Source organism: Gopherus evgoodei, chromosome 19 (genome assembly GCF_007399415.2).
Source record: "Gopherus evgoodei ecotype Sinaloan lineage chromosome 19, rGopEvg1_v1.p, whole genome shotgun sequence".
Taxonomy (NCBI): domain Eukaryota; kingdom Metazoa; phylum Chordata; order Testudines; family Testudinidae; genus Gopherus; species Gopherus evgoodei.
Genome location: NC_044340.1, coordinates 16,334,458 through 16,354,016, shown reverse-complemented (window position 1 = coordinate 16,354,016; position 19,559 = coordinate 16,334,458). Strand labels below are relative to the sequence as shown.

At 41.6% G+C, this 19,559-nt stretch overlaps 1 protein-coding gene across 1 annotated transcript; it reads right to left on the bottom strand.

Annotated features, from left to right (window-relative positions):
• Positions 1–1,030: 1,030 nt before the first annotated feature.
• C19H11orf88 (chromosome 19 C11orf88 homolog) lies at positions 1,031–18,696 on the bottom strand. Its single transcript, XM_030538427.1, has 6 exons — positions 18,525–18,696; positions 16,602–16,640; positions 15,604–15,674; positions 8,913–8,972; positions 6,993–7,045; positions 1,031–1,408 (listed from the first exon to the last, which is right to left on the bottom strand). Exons 1-6 carry the CDS (start codon positions 18,694–18,696, stop codon positions 1,351–1,353), a joined length of 453 nt encoding a protein of 150 aa, XP_030394287.1. The 3' UTR covers positions 1,031–1,350.
• Positions 18,697–19,559: the final 863 nt, after the last annotated feature.

The window sequence follows — 19,559 nt, the reverse complement described above, 5'->3', positions numbered from 1 at the left end:
TGCACCAAGGTGCCATCTATCGCTCCGGTAGGAGGCTCGTTGAGTAGTGTTTCAGAGAGGACAGTACTTCCTACTCCACCCCAATCACCAACTGCAACTACAGGGTTTTTCCTTTTCTGCTCTCCTATTCAAGCACTGGCCACATTAAAATTTAGCATAAATATTTCAAAAGCCAAGAGAGGTTGGTCAGATACGATAATAGCAATGAAAACTGACGGCTGGACAAAGCTGGTGCTTTGCGTGAGATGCATATTATCCGAGCCAGAGTAGAAAATGTTGGGGGGGGGGGGTCCTGAAAGCAATGCACAACAATACTGACCAATTCACAGTACAGAGTCTGAGGAACTTCTAGAACCTGCCTTCCCTTGCAAGTGACAAGAGGCTGTGAAAAACATCCCCTTCTAGACGAACAGGGAATGTAGATACTGGGGATGCCTCTAGTTCCCACCCTACAAAATGTTTCATTGACATTTTCCTGCAGTATTTCCACTCATTTTTTTATGCTAACAATCTTGGAAAAGATCTTGCTGCAACTAGCAATTTCATTTCCTGCACACAGAGAACAAGGAAGGGAATCAAGCCCTTTGTGAATTTGTCCTGACACACAGTAGTGTTGGCTACCAAAAGAAACATTGCAGCAGAGCAGGAGAAAATTCAGAGAGACACGTTGCGCCGTCATAGAAGAGCAGAATGCACACTAGTGTAACAGGGGTTTGCAATCTCCATGAATTTATGCACTAAATTCAATTAGAACCTAGTTCTGAATCATCAGGAATAAAGCTCAGTAAGGATTTTCCTATTAGGAGAGATAAAAAGTCTTAGAGAGAGATGTATAGTCTCTATGATAGCAAGTCCACTAAAATTTATTTCACAAACAATTACCCTATGCAGCCGCCCTATTTGATCAGATACACAATTATCACTCACTGTATTTAGTTTGGTGGGAGAGCGCCAAGACAAAGGAAAAACATGAGGCTGGTTAAAAAAAAAAACAGAACAGAACTAGCATTTGTAAAATCATGATGCCATAAACAGACATACCATAATTCATTTCTAAAGTAAATAAAAATATTTGCTGTTAAAAATCCATTTATTTGGATTAAACATTTATTACTTTGACTTTTAACCAAAGTACAAAGACATTTACAGCTGGATTGAAGAGCTGCTCCATCAAGTGCATCCATACCTTTGGGTAGAGTATCCTGTGTCTCAACAGGAAGAACTAGAAATGTAATGAAAGCAGGAATGCATGTGGCTTCAATTCCAAAGCTGAATAGGCCTGTTACCAGGATATCATTCTGAAGTGAAGAGACAAAGGCTTTAATCTCCAAGTCAGTCACCTTAACCAAACTATTCAAGGGCTTTTACTGTTTCTTGATCCTCAGTGTCAGAATCGGATATCTTTGTCCTGTGGGAAATAACAGAACCAGGTCAGCTGCGGTAAATAAATGGGTGATGCAGTTCCCGTACTTTAGTTTCAGGCTTTATGCAGGTTTCAAGCAGTCCACTGCCACACATGTTGCCTCTTTATCCAGTTTTGCAGAGTAAACGCTTCCAATGTTCAGTTTAATTCAAAATAGTTTCAGCTTCAGATATTTTGCCAAGCTCTAAACAGTGGTTCTCAATCAGCACACAGCTGCGGTCCACGTGACATCCTCAGGGCCCTACACATAGTATATACACTGTGTGGATGCAGCACATATAACACAGAGAGTTGCATACGTGGCCCACAATGGTAAATAGGTTGAGAACCACTGATCTAGACTACAGGGTCACTTTTTTTTTCTGGGGGGGGGGCACAGAGTTGTTACTTACTATGACCCTGGTCCTGCAATGACTAAACACTGAGGCTTCCCTTAACCCACAATGCATAGTCCCAATGAGACTACTCACTGCATAAAGTGAGGCATATACATGAATCTTTGCAGGACAGGGGCCTAGAGCCAGTTATTTTAACTTTCAGAAGCAAATGAAAAGATAGCTATTTGTTTGGACACTACGGATGGAATTTCAAAAGTGCCTATGCATCTTTCGAAGCACAAGTCTGTTGAAAGTCAATGGAAGATGTGCTCCTAAGTAAGTTAGGCTCTTTTGAGGATCCAATCTTGGGACTCTGGGTATGCAGTTACATTTTCATATCTTGTAGAAAACACCACCAAGTTTCTTGTATTTTCTGTATCAGCATGAAAAAACAAACCAAACATTATGGGTAACTAATACCATCAAAACTCAAGACAATTCTCTGTTTAAACAATGTTAACATATTTCTATCGGACCCTTGTGAGCTGGGAAGGCAGCACTATTAGAGACTCTTAGAATGGCATAGATGGGTGATCATCAGTACATTGTGTTTTGCAATGCCTAAGCACATGGCAGAGTGTTAAAGGATTCAGCGGTTTGTGTCCAATGCATGTTGGTTTAATATTTTTTTCTTGCACTTCTTTTGTATAATTATTAACTCCCCAGAGCACCACATCTTTACATGGTGTTTTACAGACATTTTAAAAGCATGGGGTCTCAACCCTGAAAATTTTACAATCTAGATATAAATCCAGGGTTATGAGCCTGAGTGACAGGGAGGACAGTGGAGTTCTCAGCAGTGATGGAAAAAGAGGTTCACAGGAAATGTGATAAGTTCAGGTGTTGCCACATTTAGTTTAAGCAAGTGGGAGAGCATCCAGGAAGAGAAGCAAGCCTCGATAGAGGGGGTCAGTGACCAACCTAGAGATCATGAGAACTGACTGCAGACTCCAATTCCAGTTCACTGTTCTGATATTTAAACCTCTCCATGCAAATGAACCTGAGAAATCCCTTCTCCCTTTGCAATCCAGTGACATGTAGATTCCAGTGACATGTAGATGTGAAACAGCCGATTAACGGGGAAGGCTCATGAGCATGGTAGGCAGAACTTTCACAACAGCTGGACTAAGGCTATCTAGAATCCAGCCTTCATATCTCATGCAAGAGAGAATAACTATTGGCCACACTAATTGAGTTTGCTCTCTGACTTAGCTTTTCTTTGATAAGCTCCACAGATGGACACATGCACAAAATTGCTCAAGAAATAAGACCTGATGCACACATTTTGCACCAGTACAACCATATTGGTTAAGGGTATTTTCTTTTTTTTTTTTTAAACTGAAATAATTATAGACCAGTACACTCATAAAATGGATGCAGTTATACTAGGATAGGGGTGCCTTATATTGGCACAACTTAGTCCCCTTCCAGTTTGGGAATAAGCTATACAACTCTAAGCACCTTTATATTGGTACAACTACATCCACAGGAGGAGGCTTATACTGCTACAGTTAAAACAGTATAGTTAAGCAGTATAACTTGTGTGTCAACAAGCTCTTATTTAAGCAAGTCTATACAAAAAAAAAAGTAGCCCATGAAGAAATATTCCAACTATTTCCCCTACAGGCTAGAAGGAAGAGAGATACTGATTTCTATTTTTAAATACTTGGATGGTGAAAGGCTATATAAATACAGACAGACCAAGTATGGGAGCTGAGGAGGTCAGCATGGGGACAAACAGAGTGGGAGAAAGGAGATTCACTAAAGAAATCACTAGAGGTAGAAAGACTCAGGAAAGGAGTGAATTGTCCCCAAGGAAGATGAATAGGATTTAGACATTGCATAGCTCTCTGGAAATAGGAAATATTTTCCCAGCTGTCCATCTGAGCTATTGCTGGAAACAGGAATCATCTCAGCCAATAAAGAATATGAATTTTTTAAAAAAGATATTAGTGAAACTGATATGATCATTGATCATTTCTCAGTGACAAGCATTAGGAAACTTAAATTTACAACTATTCTAATGAAATATAGAATCAATCATAGAATCATAGGCCTGGAAGAGACCTGTACTCACGGCAGGACAAGTATTTTCTAGATCATGGTGCATCTGAGGAAGTGGGTATTCACCCACGAAAGCTCATGCTCCAAAACGTCTGTTAGTTTATAAGGCGCCACAGGATTCTTTGCTGCTTTTACAGATTCAGACTAACACAGCTACATCTAGACTATGATACAACTCTATAGCTTCCACTCTGGGTGAGTTTGCTTAAATAAATATAATCAGTAGCTTAACGTTCTCTTTCAAGGCAGAGTTGAAGAAAATGTTTTTTTTTAAAAGGTTTTATATGGTAATAAGCTGAATTAAACTTCAGTTTTCTCTGTGAGCCCTAATCAGCTGTCTGAGAAAAATGCTTTCATTTGAACGATCTAAAACTCATGAAAATGGTGAAATTGCAGAAGCAAGGATTGAGAGATACCAGGTCAGCTTTTCCAAAGATGAGATTTTTAAGATGGGTTTTAGAAATAAAGGACAACATTGTAGCAAATGCAGCTATTTTCGTTAACTGCTTGAGTGCTGCCTAACAAACATGGTCAAAATGCACCTTGGAACTGCTGATGTCAGAATGATCTACAGGAACACCAGCTTTTCAGAGTAACATTACATTTTCCGGCATCAGGAAAGGAGACTAGGCAACTGCTATCATCATTTGTACTGTGATGGTGCCTAGGATCCCATTGTACTAGGCATTATGCAAACAGAACAAAGAAGATGGTAAACTCCTTAGGACAGGGACTATCACTGAGAATGCCCCCAAACCACAGAAATAGAACACAAATATTAAATGAGAGAATAAAATATGCCATGTGAGAATGTGAAATACCCACCGCTCCTCTTAGTACTTACTACACACCCTATAGATACAGGACTGTCTGGAGGAAATGGTAAGAGAGTCCCATCTGCAGTGTAAGACCACTGCACTTCGCACCTTTAAGCTGAGAGCTTTCCAGTGGTAACACAGGGTGACCTCAGAATTCTCCCAATTGAATTCCTTTGGGCTTTTAGTGAAAGTTATTTACTGATGCTGTGAAATTCCCTTGTAGAAAGGGACACACAGGTGCAGAGTGTGTTGTACTACAAGAAGCAATGCTTTTACTGTTCACACACTCAAGGGTAGTATTGAGCTAGCTGTGGACATGTATCAGAAAAAAAATTGCACCTAAGATGGCATATGTTGGCCCTGTGGGGATTTCAGAATATTTGGGGTGGATAGGTAAAAGCAAGTTCTTTATTATTTCTCTATACACAGTGAAAACATATTAATGGATGGACAAAAAAGTGTATGGTGTAAAAGGACCTGATATTTCCATCTTTAATTTAGCAGCATCTTTTGTGTACAAGGTCAGGTTTAAACTGCTTTTTTATCTAATTAAATGAGATTTCTTTTTACCAAGACAGATTTTTATATTTTCCTGTTCCTGTTTGATAGTCCCCTGTAACCAAAACCTGCTGACAAAGATCAATTGTGGGAGTTTTCTAACCTTTCTCAATTGTTGGTTTCTGAAAGTAACAGTAATGTGACCTTAAACTTAAGCTTCTGCGCATACAGTAGATTAAATCTCCCACTCCCTATCTGATAATTGCTGGCTCCTGTTTGTTTATACAGATGCTCACTCACAGTGGGAAAGAAAAGTACGGACATCACTGGGGAGACTCCATTCAAGGGCCAGACAGGAAGCTGTTCAGCAGAATAAAAATCAGATTCTCAGCAATCTCAGTCATGATGTTGGTCACAACTTTCACCAAGTTTAGGAACTGCTCTATTGGACCAGTTCATTTAACCAGTATCCTATCTGCAGCAGAAATTCTCTTTAGGGCATTTCAAGCCACACCTTTGCAAAAGTCTTCAAAATCTCTTAAAATGCTCCAGTTTTAAGGCTAGATCTTGATCTATCTGCATGGGCAGAGTCCCTCCAAGGCATCAATGCGACTCTGCAATGACGCAGGGATGCCTCCAGAAAGATCCATTTGTAGGATCTAGCCCTTCATTTCCAATCCCACAAACACTTGGGCACATGAGTAACTTTACTCAGGCTATGTCTACACTACAGTTGCTACAGCAGCACAGCTGAGGCACTGCAGCTACACCACTGTAGCATAAAGGCTTCCTACATCGATGAAAGGGGTTTTTCCATTGACGTAGGAAACCCACCTCTCACAGAGGTGGTAGCTAGCTCAACAGAAGAATCCTTCCACTGAACTAGCCGCATCTATCTAACTACACTGCTCAGGGTGTAACATTTTCCAAAGCTTCGAGTGAGCTTTACAGGTCAACCTAAGTTTTAGGCATAGATCAGGCTTCAAAAAAAAGTTGCATTTAAGTCAACGTGTAAGTGTTGGTGAGATCAGGGCCTTAAGAGTTACAATTATTTTCAAATCTATCTTCATCAACCACCACATGAAACTGTGTGATCCACTACATTGTTGATCTATCGGGAGGGCCTAAAACAAACAAATTTTAAAATCTGCCAGAGTGTTTTGTTTTATGGCTGCCCTATTTGGACAAGAAGGAGCATTATATATTCTCAAACCATCCATCTTACCTCCAAGACCCACATCCTACTGCCCATGCTCTCTGATTTCCCTCACTACTTGGTAAAGAAATCTAAACATTTTCTTGAAAATTATGTTTTTTCTTGGATTTCATTAACTTTTTTGCACCCAGAGCAAAATATTAACATTTTTCTTGAAATTCCACACCATTGCTCTAGTTTCATAATTCAGCTTCCATCTCCTTCTCACCTCTATTACTAAATTGCTGGAGCACAAGAAGTAAAAGAAAATTTTTGAGCCAGTTGTGCTAAGTGACGTGTCCTGTCTTTAGATAGGTATTTAAAACAAGGCTGGAGAAAGCACTAGCAATTATGAACTGGCTGAAAGAGGATTGATTTGGTCAATTTAAAAGGGCTTTTCTCTTCACTGGCCTCTGATTCTGGGCATGCGTGTAAGGCAAATCTGATTATCTTTTTTTCAAAACAATAAAAATGATTGGAAAACATTATGGCCCAGAGAACATTTCTGTGGCAGAGTGATCAACCCACAAAAACAGGGCTTTATAATGAGAACAGACTTAAATCAGGGCAATATTGCTGGGACAGAGTGATATCTTTATAATAAGTGTTTACATTACCTTACTTGATGTGTTTTGGTCTTTGGTTTATGCAGACAAAATATCTGTTCTTTCTAAGAAAGAAAGAAATATTTAAATTTGTTTCATTCATTCTAAATTTAGATTGTAAAATGCAGCTTTTCAGAATCAGCAATCACAGAAATACAGTATCAACAGGCAGATCAAATGCCTTTATAAATTACTGCCATAGCTAGTCTGAGTATTCTAGCATATATAATTTATTCATACAAAATAAAGCAAAAAGCAGTAGATGAAGAGATCCTCATTAATAGTCACCTTCTGATATATACTTGTAGCAATTCAGCTCTTATATGTATGAAATATCATTTTGATCAGTCCCTTGTACCAAACTTAGTTTTAACGGACTGAATTTGGAAATCGTCTTGAGAAACAGATATGCATTATCCTGGATTTTAATGAACTTTGTGAAAAGGAAGTACTTATTTTGAACCACTTTACAATCCTGAAATAAATGAGAGAAGAAAAAGGAACCTTTTGCTCTTAAGACCATTTTACTCCTAAGATGGAGATTTCATCTATGAAAGCCTTTTAGGATATCTTGCTTTCCAAGTTACTTTTTCATTACATTAAATCATTACATTTATCTGCCTAAAATCTGTAGTTTTGCTCTTCCCTGCTAGAATGTCACTGTATTTAACAATCAGGATGTATGGCTCTTCAGCAGAAGTAATTTTGGTCTTATATGGCCTCTGAATTCATACATCTCAACTTTGCACCTTGTCAATCGCCTCTGTAGGAAGCGAATTTTTTAGTCATACAGAAAACCCTCTTGTTCCAGTTCCTTCTGTTTCTCTTATCTGGCTAATCCACACAAAGGCATTCCAAATCAATAAATCTAGTTTTTGCTACTTACAAGAAAAAAGCTAAAAGGATTTCCCACCCTCAAAAAATTAGTTTATAAAAAGGATCCTAGCGTGATAACATATGCCAAAACTATAGCCAGTTTTATGGTTCTCATATAAATCTCTGATAATAGGGTATTATAGTGGGAAAGCCAACAGATAATGAAAAATAAAGTTAATTAAAAACAAAACTGACAGGCTGTAAAGATTCATCTAGCTAAATTAATTGAGAAATGTAACTACTTCTGTGAAATATGTTTGTATTAAAACAGACTGAAGTGTTGCTTCTGTTACTCATCCTAGTTTAAGTTTAACATTGTATTTGATTTTGTTTTACATTTAATTTCAGTTCCATTGTTAGTAGCCAAACAGCTATAACAAAATGCGGCTGCCAAGATCATCCTCCTCGCCTATTGACCTGACAATATCATCCCCTTCATAAATCCCTCCCCTGGATTCTGCCTCCCAAATCCAAGATTTTTTCCAAACCTCCTAGGCCTAGCATTTATCCATCCTTGTCACTTTTCTGATTACCCCTCTGTGAGCAATGAGAGCTTCAACACTGCCTGCTTCTCTCACAAGCATTTCCATACCTTCTTCTCTATTGCCCCTAAAGAACAAAACATCCTTCCTGAGCAAAGGCACATTTAAATCCTTCCTGAAGACCCTTTTCTACCATGATGCCTCAAAAAAAAAAAAAGGAACCTAGGCAGAAAAAATATAATTTTACAAAAAGTAACCCCAGCATCTGGCCAATTAACCCCTTGACCACTTAATTTTTTTATATAAGCTGTACCAATTTCCTTTTCCCCACTGTCTTTTGGATTAGGGGGAGTGGACATATTTTACTTCCTTTTCCCGAAGTTCATTAATATTCGTACTAAAGTGCATCTGTTTTCCAAGACTATTCTCAGACTAGATAACCTCTAATTATACCAGTACCCCTTCACCAGAGTATGTTGTTTCCTGGTACATGTTGTATTGTAAGAAATGCCAAAGAAGGACGTCCATCTCAAGAGCAATGTTAAAGATGAATATGAAAAATAAGCAGCCTTACTCTGATCCTCTCTTCTCTTTGTTTCCACAGTAAAGCAAGTATTTCATCCCTCCTCTTGGCCTGAGAGGAAACATATTTACCATTTTAAGTCCAGATAAATTAATTTAAACTTATCTGCATCTTACAGCTTCACAATCAACATTTTATTTCTTAATGGAGCAGAAAGCTAGACTAAATATGTAACAAGCACATTAGGAGATACTTTGTCAATTAAGCAGTTATTTCACAGTATTTTTCCATGATCCAGAAAGTCTGATCTTAAAATACTGAGTTTTCTTTTCCTAGAGTGATGTAAGGATATCTGAAAAAGGCCATCTGTGTCTTGATCCAGGAGAAACCAGTCCAAGTGGTGAAGTAAACACATTTACAAACAAAAGTTAGCAAACAATACTCCCTGTGTCTCTTCAAGATGGCAAAATAAGGATTATTTTGGTCTCCCATCCAAAATAACCCATATCAAACCTTTTTAGCTTGAAAGATGTGACAAGATCACATCCAAGGCAGAAGACATATTTTACTGTTACAACACTTCTTTGGTGCAAGCAACTCTCTCCCACTCTACGTAAGCGTTTTAAAAAGTCAAAGGGTGAAATCCTGGATCCACCTATATCAAGGTACATCTCCCAGTGACTTCCATGGGCCCATGATTTCAACCAGAATAGTGAAACATGCAATACTTTTTGCTCATTTTTCATTAACAGTCTTGGTTTTTCGGAACTGTAAAAAGGTAAGTTCATGTCCCAGAACTTGTTAAAACCATTCTCTCTCTAAAATACTAGCTGCAGAAGTAGAAGGATTTCATGATGAACAGTGCAACAATTTCTACTCAGACCAGTTTAATACTTGGGTTTCCAGGCACCCATATAAATCAAAACACTTCTAACACACAGTAATCAAATGCCATTGGACTTTTGCTTGCTGGAAATGAAGAACAGACTTCCAAGCTACAAAGGTGCTGGTGGGGGGTGGGGAGAGAAGAGTAGGAATTGTTTAAGCTGGGTAAAGGCATATTAAACACTGCTGAGACATTCATAGCAATTTGTTATGAAACAGACATTCCAGTAAGTATTCTGGGAAATCTCCACCACTGATGCCAGAGAAGAACAAATTACAGAATGTGACTAACACCAAAGAGTTCTCACTTCATAACTCCTTTTGGATTAAACCCTAATGTGTACAAAACTAAGGAGGAAAAATCTGATTTGAAAACCTCTTTATTCAGTGCCCATGTCATTCCCCGTTTCCTTCAACACCAGAGCTGAGACTCACAAGGAATTTTAAGTATCTGAATATTAAACAGACCAACATTTCCTGTACTGTGTCTAATCACTAGTAAAAGCACAATGAATCAGAAATCTGCTCTCTGTTACCCAAGCAGCTAATGCTAGACAGAGCAAGGCATTTTTCAGGGGAAAAAAACAAAATAGAAGATCTAGCTATTGGAACAGGGTAAGGAGAAACAGGAATAAGCAGCACTGGAAATGTTTAACCAGCAAAACCAAGATGCTCCAGTTCAGTGTGGTAGAACTTGTCTGTCTTTCTGGGCACACGGGGGAATTGTGGGAAAGCACACTGAAGGACTATCAGTATAAGAGTGCTTTAGTCTGTGTTCCCACTGCAGAGTCGGTGGGTTACCAGCCCAAATGAGAGCAGCATCTGAGTTTTAACCCACAGCCCTACCTTGGCCAACTAACTTGGGTTTAAAAGCACCTCTAAACTTGGGCAAAAGGGTTGTAATCTGTGGCCAGTAAGGGTTAGGGGGCAACAGACAAGTAAAAGCCAGGGGTAACTGCAATGAAGAAAGACCAATAGCCTCTGCCAGTACATCAATACCCAGCTACCAAAAGAAAACTCCTGAAGCCAACTCAGATTCTTTTGTCTGACCACAATTTCCTCTGCAGAATTTGAACTTTCTGCTTATGTAATTCTCAGTCCTTAAATAAAGTCACTTGTTCAACAACCACTTCAAATTTTAACCAACTTATACGAGCCAAAAAATGTTACCATTGATTTCTACAACAATTATTTTAAAAAATACAGCAGGTAGGAAGAAATCCAAGACTAAAACTAGTCCATTTTGGTGATGGATGCCCCAATATAACACCTAGATGACATTCTGGAGTCTGAACTTACATTTTCCTATTTATTACCTTACTAGAAAGGAAAGCAAAATATGTGAGGCTGTATAAAAGAGGGACAAAATCTATACCTCAGTACGCAAAAAAGGTATTGTATTGATATACATCAGCCAGAGACGGTGAAGAAAACCCAGATGCTAGTTGAGTTCAATTCCCTTTCTTGAGGGGTGGCTTTATGAACACAAAGAATATTAAAAACAAGAGGTAAGCCGACTCTGTTCAAGTTTGGCAGTCAAACCTGAACATGCTGGGACAAGGCACAAAGGCCCAGTGTGTACAGGTTACGAGGAGAGCTCAGTTCTGAGCTATCACATGGAAGATGGTGGGGCGGAGGGGGAGGGAATAAAAGAAAAGGCAGTGAGCAATGGCTGCCCCCAGCCTTTACAGGAAAACTGGGGAAAGGGCAAACCCTTTCCCCCAGGTTGCTGCAGCTTCTCCTTTGCTTTAGTAACCCAGATGATCCACATGATACACTAGGGAACCTTGGCTCTCCTCGTTATCCCATTACCTGCGGGGCCTCTGTACTTGTCTCAACCAGGCCTAGGTCGGACTAGAAACCAGTCAATAATGCCACTGGAAGGAGGGAAGCATCCCAACATTCATTAACTCCACCTTGTGAAAGTCTCTTCCAGTCCCTCAAGTGATCTTCAATGTGTTAGCGAGCCATGCTGCTGTGTACTCTAGGTGAATAAATTATTGATGTGATCTACAGCAGTACTATCAAAGTATGCAATCGTAATGTGCAGACCTACAGCACTACTCAGAGATGAGTGGAAGACAGCAGAGGGAGACCAATATTGAAGGAGAGAAAGTGACCAGGCTAACAGCATTGCATATCAATATGTCTGAATATATTCAGACAGGCTAGGGTACCTGATGTTAGGCACACTTAGACTGACTACCTTGGACCGCAAGTGCTTGTAATTTCTTAGGTAATCAGGTAATAATCTACAAACAATGTGGGAATAAATGAATTACATACAAGTCCAGTGCAATGAATGTTATTTAAAAAAGAGATACCCAGCTATGTTTCTGTGCACATTCCTCCAGTTTCATATAAAATTAACTGGCTAATTAAACCCACCTGTTTTCAGTGAATGCATTTCACCGTGATTTTTGTGAAATTACAGTTTAATAGTTATATCTGACTTCATGCTTTTTTGAAAATTCGTACTTATACCTTACTTAGGGAAAAATTGTATCTTCTCAGATCTGCCTGGCAGATCTCACCTTCCATATTTATTCTTGCAATGAGACATCTCCCTACACAGAAAGAACATTATATCCAACTCAAGATCCACCACGTGGATTTGAAAGAAATTTTACCTTTGTCTAATTTAATGGTAGTCTTATTCTGTTCAATGCATTAACTATCATATCCCCGGATTTACTGGAGGCCTGTACTCCGTCTTGCAGTTGTATAATTTGCTCATTAACATTTCTCAACTGCAACTACAACTGTAGGATGTGCAAACCTGCACAACCTTAATTTCATCTAGTTGCAGAATTTTTAGAAAATGAACTGAATATTCACTGAAAAGGACTACTGCCCTGTTAATTCAATTCCTAAAAGGTAAGTCTAATGCATGCTAATAGATTAAATGCATACCAGAGTTATTAACTGGAAAGAGGAGGATTGCTGAGTTGCAAGAAAGAGCTGCAGACCTCAGCACCTTTACACACCTACTGCTGATTGCTTTCATCTGGCCTGCTTCCCAGGCCTAACATATAAGCTTTTCCAAAAAACCCACCCCAAACATTTTACTAAAATGAGGAAAATACACTATAATTACAGAGTAAGACTAGCAACCTTATCATAATATTGAAATGTTATTTGCTTTGAGCTAGATCCTGATTAATTGGATCCATAGTGAACATATGCATCTGTACCATCTGTATTGTTGGTAAATGCAAAAAAAAAAAAAAGTTTACTTCTATTGAATGCTTCAGTATCTAGAAAGCAAAAGTACAATGGGGTGTCAGTCATTATATGCTAATTGTGTATGTGTGAGAGAGAGAGAAGCATGACAGGTGTTTGGATACTTTTCAAGTACAGTAGGTGAGCTAACAAGACTAAATTGCGTAAATACTAGTGTCTTCCTACATTCAGAAAAGATTCCTTCAACTGATTAAAAAATTTGAAGATTTTAATTGTTAATTATTTTTATTCCAATAAGACCTGAAGGGCCTGAATGTGAACAGAGAATGAGTGCGAACAGGGCCCCATTGTGCTGGGTGCTGCACAAACACATAATAAAAAACAGTCCATGTCCCAAGCAGCTTACAATCAGCAAAACAAGCTTTTTTCTAAATGTGCGATCTTTTACACAACAATAAATTCTATTAGTGACCAGTATCATGGATGAAGTGTTTTTTTAAATTAAAAAACAAAACAAAAACCAAGCTACAAAATGTATATCCAATTCCTCAAAACTTTACTTTCGTCATTTAAAACAACCACCAAATAGCCTTTGTTTGTCATGAGACTAGTCCAGAATATGAAATAAAAATTAATGCACAGTCCTGATTGAAATTATGGTTTTGCTGTAGCAAGATAATTAGCTCCTTTTACAATCAGATAAACAGTGACTCACACTTTCTGCTGTTTAGAGTTCCTTCATTATTTTCAATTTTATGTTTTTAATAAAAGTACTAGCTGTCCTCCAGATTTAAAATGCAATTTCATTATCCCAATTCCTTCGTTAAAGGAATAACCAAATAAAAAGCCTTTGAAAGAGGCACTACTAAAAAGCAGATTTGTTTTATGGCTCCAAATGGACCTCAAACCATATCTATCTAATGTAACTATGCAACACTGTGTCCCAACATATACAGGAAAAGAAACTGCTCTTCAGAATGCCATGGGATTTCTTTCATACAGTCATGGGACTGGACGGGACCTTGAGAGGTCTTCTAGTCCAGTCCCCAGCACTCAATGCAGGACCATTATCTAGACCATTCCTGACACATCTGTCCAACCTGCTCTTAAAAATCTCCAGTGACTGAGATTCCATAACCTCCTCAGGCAACTTATTCCAATGCTTAACTAACCTGATGGGAAGTTTTTCCTAATGTCCAACCTAAACCACTCTTGCTGCAATTTAAGCCCATTGCCTCTTGTCCTATCCTTAGAGGTGAACAAGAACAATTTTTTCTCCTTCCTCCTCCTAACAACCCTTTCTGTACTTGAAAACTGTTGTCACCTACCCCCTCAGTCTTCTCTTCTCCAGACTAAACAAACCCAATTTTTTTTAATCTTCTCTCATAGATCATGTTTTCTAGACCTTTAATCATTTTTTGTTGCTCTTCTCTGGACTTTCTCCAGTTGGCCCACATCTTTCCTGAAATGTGGCACCCAGAACTGGACACAATACTCTAGTTGAGGTCTAATCAGCGCAGAGCAGAGGAGAAGAGTTACTTCTCGTGTCTTGTTTACAACACTCCTGCTAATACATCTCAGAACTAGGTTTGCTTCCCCCCCCCCCCTTCAGTTTTACACTGATGACGCATATAGCTTGTGATCCAATATGACCTCCCAATCCTTTTCCGCAATACTCCATCCTCATGTATATATTAATTAATTTGGTTGGGATGAACACAATTGCTTCACCTATCTTTCGCCTCAAGCTTTTATCAGAGCAGAGGTGATAAATCCTTCATGTTTTCACTCTGGTCTTGAAGTTAGCTGCAGGCTGATGTGATGCTAGCTAGTAACAGGAGTGCTACGACCACTGCTATTAACGGTCCAGTGAGTTACTCAGACAGCTCTTTTAAAAAACTGTAGCACGCAAGTTATCTGTACCTGCTGATTTAAAAAGCTCTAATTTCAGTAGCTTGTTTAACATCCTCCAGAGATATTAGTGGAATGGAATGGAAAGTATTATAAGCACCATATAACGAGACTCATCTGTTTCTCCCCAAATACAGAACAAAAATATTTACTGATCACATCTACCTCTCCTGCATTATTACTGATAATTCTATCATTTACATCTTGTTCAATACCATTGTCAGGATTCTTTTTGTTCAATATACTTAAATTCCTTCTTACTGTCCTTAACGCAGTTGGTCACAGATTTCTCCTTGGGCCCTTAGGTTTCCTTTAGCCATTTTCTACATTTATTACTATGAACTTACCCTTCTATTTGTCATTTTTTATAGTTTCCTTCACTTCCCCTCTAAACTACGTCTTTTTTTTTTCTCCCAAATCAGTACAGCCTTCTTCCTGGATTGTGGCATTTTGGGCACTTAATAAGATGATCTTAATGGATTCCCAATTATCATTCACATTCTTCTGATGAAGCTCTTCTTCACAGCTGATTTGGCTCATAATTGTTTTCAGGTTTGTAAACTGGCCCTATTAAAGCATTGAGAGTGTGTGTGTGTGTGTGTGCGCACACGCGTGTGTGCAGATACATAAAAATAAATAACCAGTCTAGACTTTATTCTGCTTGCACATTATGTATTACACACAATCACCTATTTCAAAAATATATATAAATAAAAAAATTGCAATAGGCACACCCCAGAATCTTTTATTCAGTAGATCTTACCTTCTGAAGATATTTTTCTTTTTCTTCAGCTTTCTGAGCTTTGTGAGCTTCCAGGATTATCTGTTCACTCTCTAAATAAAATAAGAGTCAAAGGCTACATGGAAAATTAGTGCTAGACAAGCTTTTGAATAATGATTCAGAATAGCTAGCACTAAGACCTGTACAATTGGCACATGACACAGAAATCTGAGACTTGACTTGTTCTCAGTCATGGTTACAGCATCATTACAGAAATGCAGTATGGCCAGTAACAATAGAAGTGACAGGCATCATTGCAGAACTGTGAACTAATTCACAAGCCTGGTTAAGTTTCCTTTGGTTTCACGTTTTGGAAACTGAGTTGGAGAAGTAAATCCGAACGCAGACCCCTATTCAGACAGGTACTTAAGCATGTGCCTAACCTGAAGTCAACGGGAGTACTCAACTACCCAGTTGAAATGAGGCTTATAGCCACAATCCTGAAACAAGCAAAGGCTTACCTCTAAGCACACAAATAGCCCCATTGCTTGCACCACGATTACTCAAAGTTGTGAAAGTGTTCACAGGATCAGGCTATAATGTCTGGCTACCAAGCTCTTTGTAAGACTTCTGGGATAGATATCTCATCCCTATTACCTGAGTACCTCATGGTCCTTAACATAGCATTCTCACAACACCCTTGTGAAGTAGGGCAGTGTTATTATCCCCAGGTTACAGACGGGAAACTAAGGCACAGAGACATAAAGGGACTTGCCCAAGGTCACATAAGATGTCTGTGGCAGAGTTGGAAACTGAACCCAGGTCTCTGGAGTCCTAGGATAGCGCTCAAACCACAGGACCACCTTACTCTCGCCATTAATTGTGGGAAGAGGGCAGTGTCCTGTGACTCAGCCCTTATAAGCCACTTCCTGGCTAAATTCCCACTCCCCCAAAAACCCCAAAAGCCACACACACACAAAAAAAACTCCCAAGGTGTCAAGGGTTTAGCACCATGAGAGCACTTGTTAGTTTATACTCACTGTTACTGCCTGGTGGAATCTGGAAAGCAATATTTCTCTCTAAAAAAACCAAAAAAACCAAAGATCACATAAAGAAGAAACAAAATACCACTTTAGCCTTGTTGACACACAGAATGACATGGTTTAAGTACAGGGGTGATTTTAAACAAGTTTAGTTAAAGCAGTGGAAAAAGCCATGCAGACACTGATTTCAGTTTAAGCAAGCTTAATTCAGTTTAGCTCAAGGCAATCAGGAACACGTTTAACTAAACCAAAATATACCCATCTTAAACCCAGGCCCACACACAGGAAGGGGCAAGTGGAGCAATTTGCCCCAGGCCCTGGGCCCCACAGGGGCCCCCACGAGACTTTTTCAGGCCCCCTGGAATGGGGTCCTTCACTCGCTCTGGGGGTCCCGGAAAACCCTCACGGGGCCCGGACCCCCGGAGCTTCTTCCGCTCTGGGTCTTCGGTAGCAGGGGATCCTTCTGCTCCAGGGTGGAAGGACCCCCCGCCACCGAATTACTGCCGAAACGGAGCCCCCCACCACCAAAGACCCTAGGCCCCCTGAATCCTAAGGGCAGCTCTGCTTAAACCAAAACACAAATATCCACACTGGAGTTTGCACCTGTCCATAAGCAACTTTTCAAAAACACCCCAAAACATGATTTAGTGTTTCAACCTCCTCCAGTAACGAAGCCAGGGTGCTAATCCTGCCAACACCTACACCCATGATTAATCTTAATCATGCAAGTATTTGCATTGACTTGAATGGGGCTGCTCATCTGTATACAATTACTGTATACTAGTTAAACATTGGTTGGGCCCAGCACCTCGATTCTCCAGTGACTGTGAAGCAAAAGCATATCACACATACCCCATACATTCAGGCTGGGAGAGGGGATTTGGGTTCTTGGGGTACACCTACACAGGAAGGTTTTTTTAATAGGGTCATCCCATGAATACAGGTAGGGCATGTGGGTGGGACAGGCTGGGGGCTCTCAAGGCAGCCCTGGGGAGATAGGAAATAAACAGACATAACCCGGAGTCACCCCCACTACTGGGGAGGAATGGGGGTCATCCCTACATGACAGGGAACAAGGGGAAAGACATGAGGATCACTCATATACATCCCAGTGCTGGGGAGAGAAAGAGGAATGCAGGGGGTGTCTCCCCCAGAGCTGGGGGGGAAGGGTGGAATGGGGGGGTGGGTGTCTCCCCCAGAGCTGGAGGGGAAGGGTGGAATGTGGGGGGTGGGGGTCTCCCCCCAGTACTGGTGGAATGCGGGGCGGTGTCTCCAGGGGGGAAAAGGGGGGAATGTGGCAGGAAAGGGGGGAATGCAGGGGGTGTTTTCCCCCAGTGTTGGGGGGAAAAGGGGTTAATGCAGGGGGTGTCTCCCCCAGTGCTGGGGAAGAAGGGGGGAATGAGGGGAGGTGGAGGTCTCTCACTGCAGAGCTGGGAGGAGAAAAGGGGAATGCGGGGGGTGGGGGTCTCCCACCCTCGTGTTGGGGGGAGAAGGGGGGAATGCGGAGGGTGTCTCCCCCAGTGTTGGGGGGGAAAGGGGGGAATGCAGGGGGTGTCTCCCCCCCAGTGCTGGAGGAAGAAGAGGGGAATGCGGTGGGGGTCTCCCACCCTAGTGTTGGGGAGAGAAGGGGGGAATGTGGGGGGTGTCTCCCCCCCAGTGTTGGGGGGAGAAGGGGGGAATGCAGGGGGTGTCTCCCCCCCAGTGCTGGGGAAAGAAGGGGGGAATGCGGGGAGTGTCTCCCCCCAGTGTTGGGGGGGAAAGGGGGGAATGCAGGGGGTGTCTCCCCCCCAGTGCTGGGGGAAGAAGGGGGGAATGCGGGGAGGGGGTGTCTCCCCCCCAGTGCTGGAGGAAGAAGGGGGGAATGCAGGGAGGGAGGGTCTCCCCCCAGTGCTGGGGGAAGAAGAGGGGGGGGTGTCTCACGGGTCTCGCGAGGCCGCGGCCACCCGGGGCCCAGGCGGGACTCCAGCAGGGGCTGCAGGGTCACCGAGTCCCAGAAGACCTTGGCAAAGGCCACGTCGCGCTCGGCGGAGCCGGCGAAGACCATCAGTCCGGGCGGCGTGAGGGAGGCGGAGGAGGCCAGCGCCGTCTCCATGGAGCCCGAGAGCCGCGGCGGGCGCGGCCTGCCCCGCGGCGGTGGGGTGCGTGTTTGCGGGCTCGGCCCAGGCCCGGCCCCGCGGGGGTGAAGCAGGCAGGCTGGGTCGCTGCCCCTACCCCCGCGTTACTTGCCCAGCCCAAGGCAAACATCCATGGACCGTTTAACGACTTCCCAGGCAGCGTGCCAGGAAACTAGCCGGCTCCTGCTCCTGCACTTCCCCTTCCGGAAATGAAATGCTCCTGGGGGCTTTGGAACGACCCTAGCAAGGACCTCAAATTTAATTGCATTGCGGTGGCTATTGCCACATTTGCCAAGCAGCTCAGCTCCAGTCACCTCTTGGATGAGAACACGCGCCGTGCTTAGGACTGACTCAGGAAATGGGGCGAGCCAGGCTAGCCCGCAGCGCTGAATGTTTGGGTCTAGGCGGCTGAGGGGCAGGAATTCGGGCAGTGCAGCTTCCTACATTAGTTTACATTAATGTGCTGGTGCAAGAGACATTCCTAATCTAAAAATATGGGGTCCGTGTTACTCTGCATCTGGTGTTCTCATTTGCACCTACACACTGTGAGAGCAAAAGGCTTCCAAGGCAGCCAGGTAGCATTTCACATCCACCTGTCCCTGCTGTATGTGGGTACCCCATGGGCAGGCCAGTGGTGAATTGGGGAATGGTTTTCATCTATTTTTTAAATAATTTATTTTTAAGGGCCTGGCCTAGTGCATCTGTGCATTAATCCAGCACCAGCAAAAAGCAGCAGAGATTTGCCCATCTCCCCTAGTGCAGAACTTGATCCAGAACTCTGTTTATTCTTTTAGGGAGTGCTGCCCTGGGTTTTGTAGCCAGTTGGTGATATTATTGCATC

Excerpts from the sequence above, each read along its gene's own strand:
- C19H11orf88 (XM_030538427.1), bottom strand. The coding sequence starts at position 18,696 with ATGGAGACGGCGCTGGCCTCCTCCGCCTCCCTCACGCCGCCCGGACTG. Across the intron at positions 7,046-8,912 it reads AAAGAGAAGAGAGGATCAGA|AAAGAACAGATATTTTGTCT; the intron begins GTAAGGCTGCTT and ends TTTCTTTCTTAG. Across the intron at positions 1,409-6,992 it reads ACCAAAACACATCAAGTAAG|GACAAAGATATCCGATTCTG; the intron begins GTAATGTAAACA and ends TATTTCCCACAG.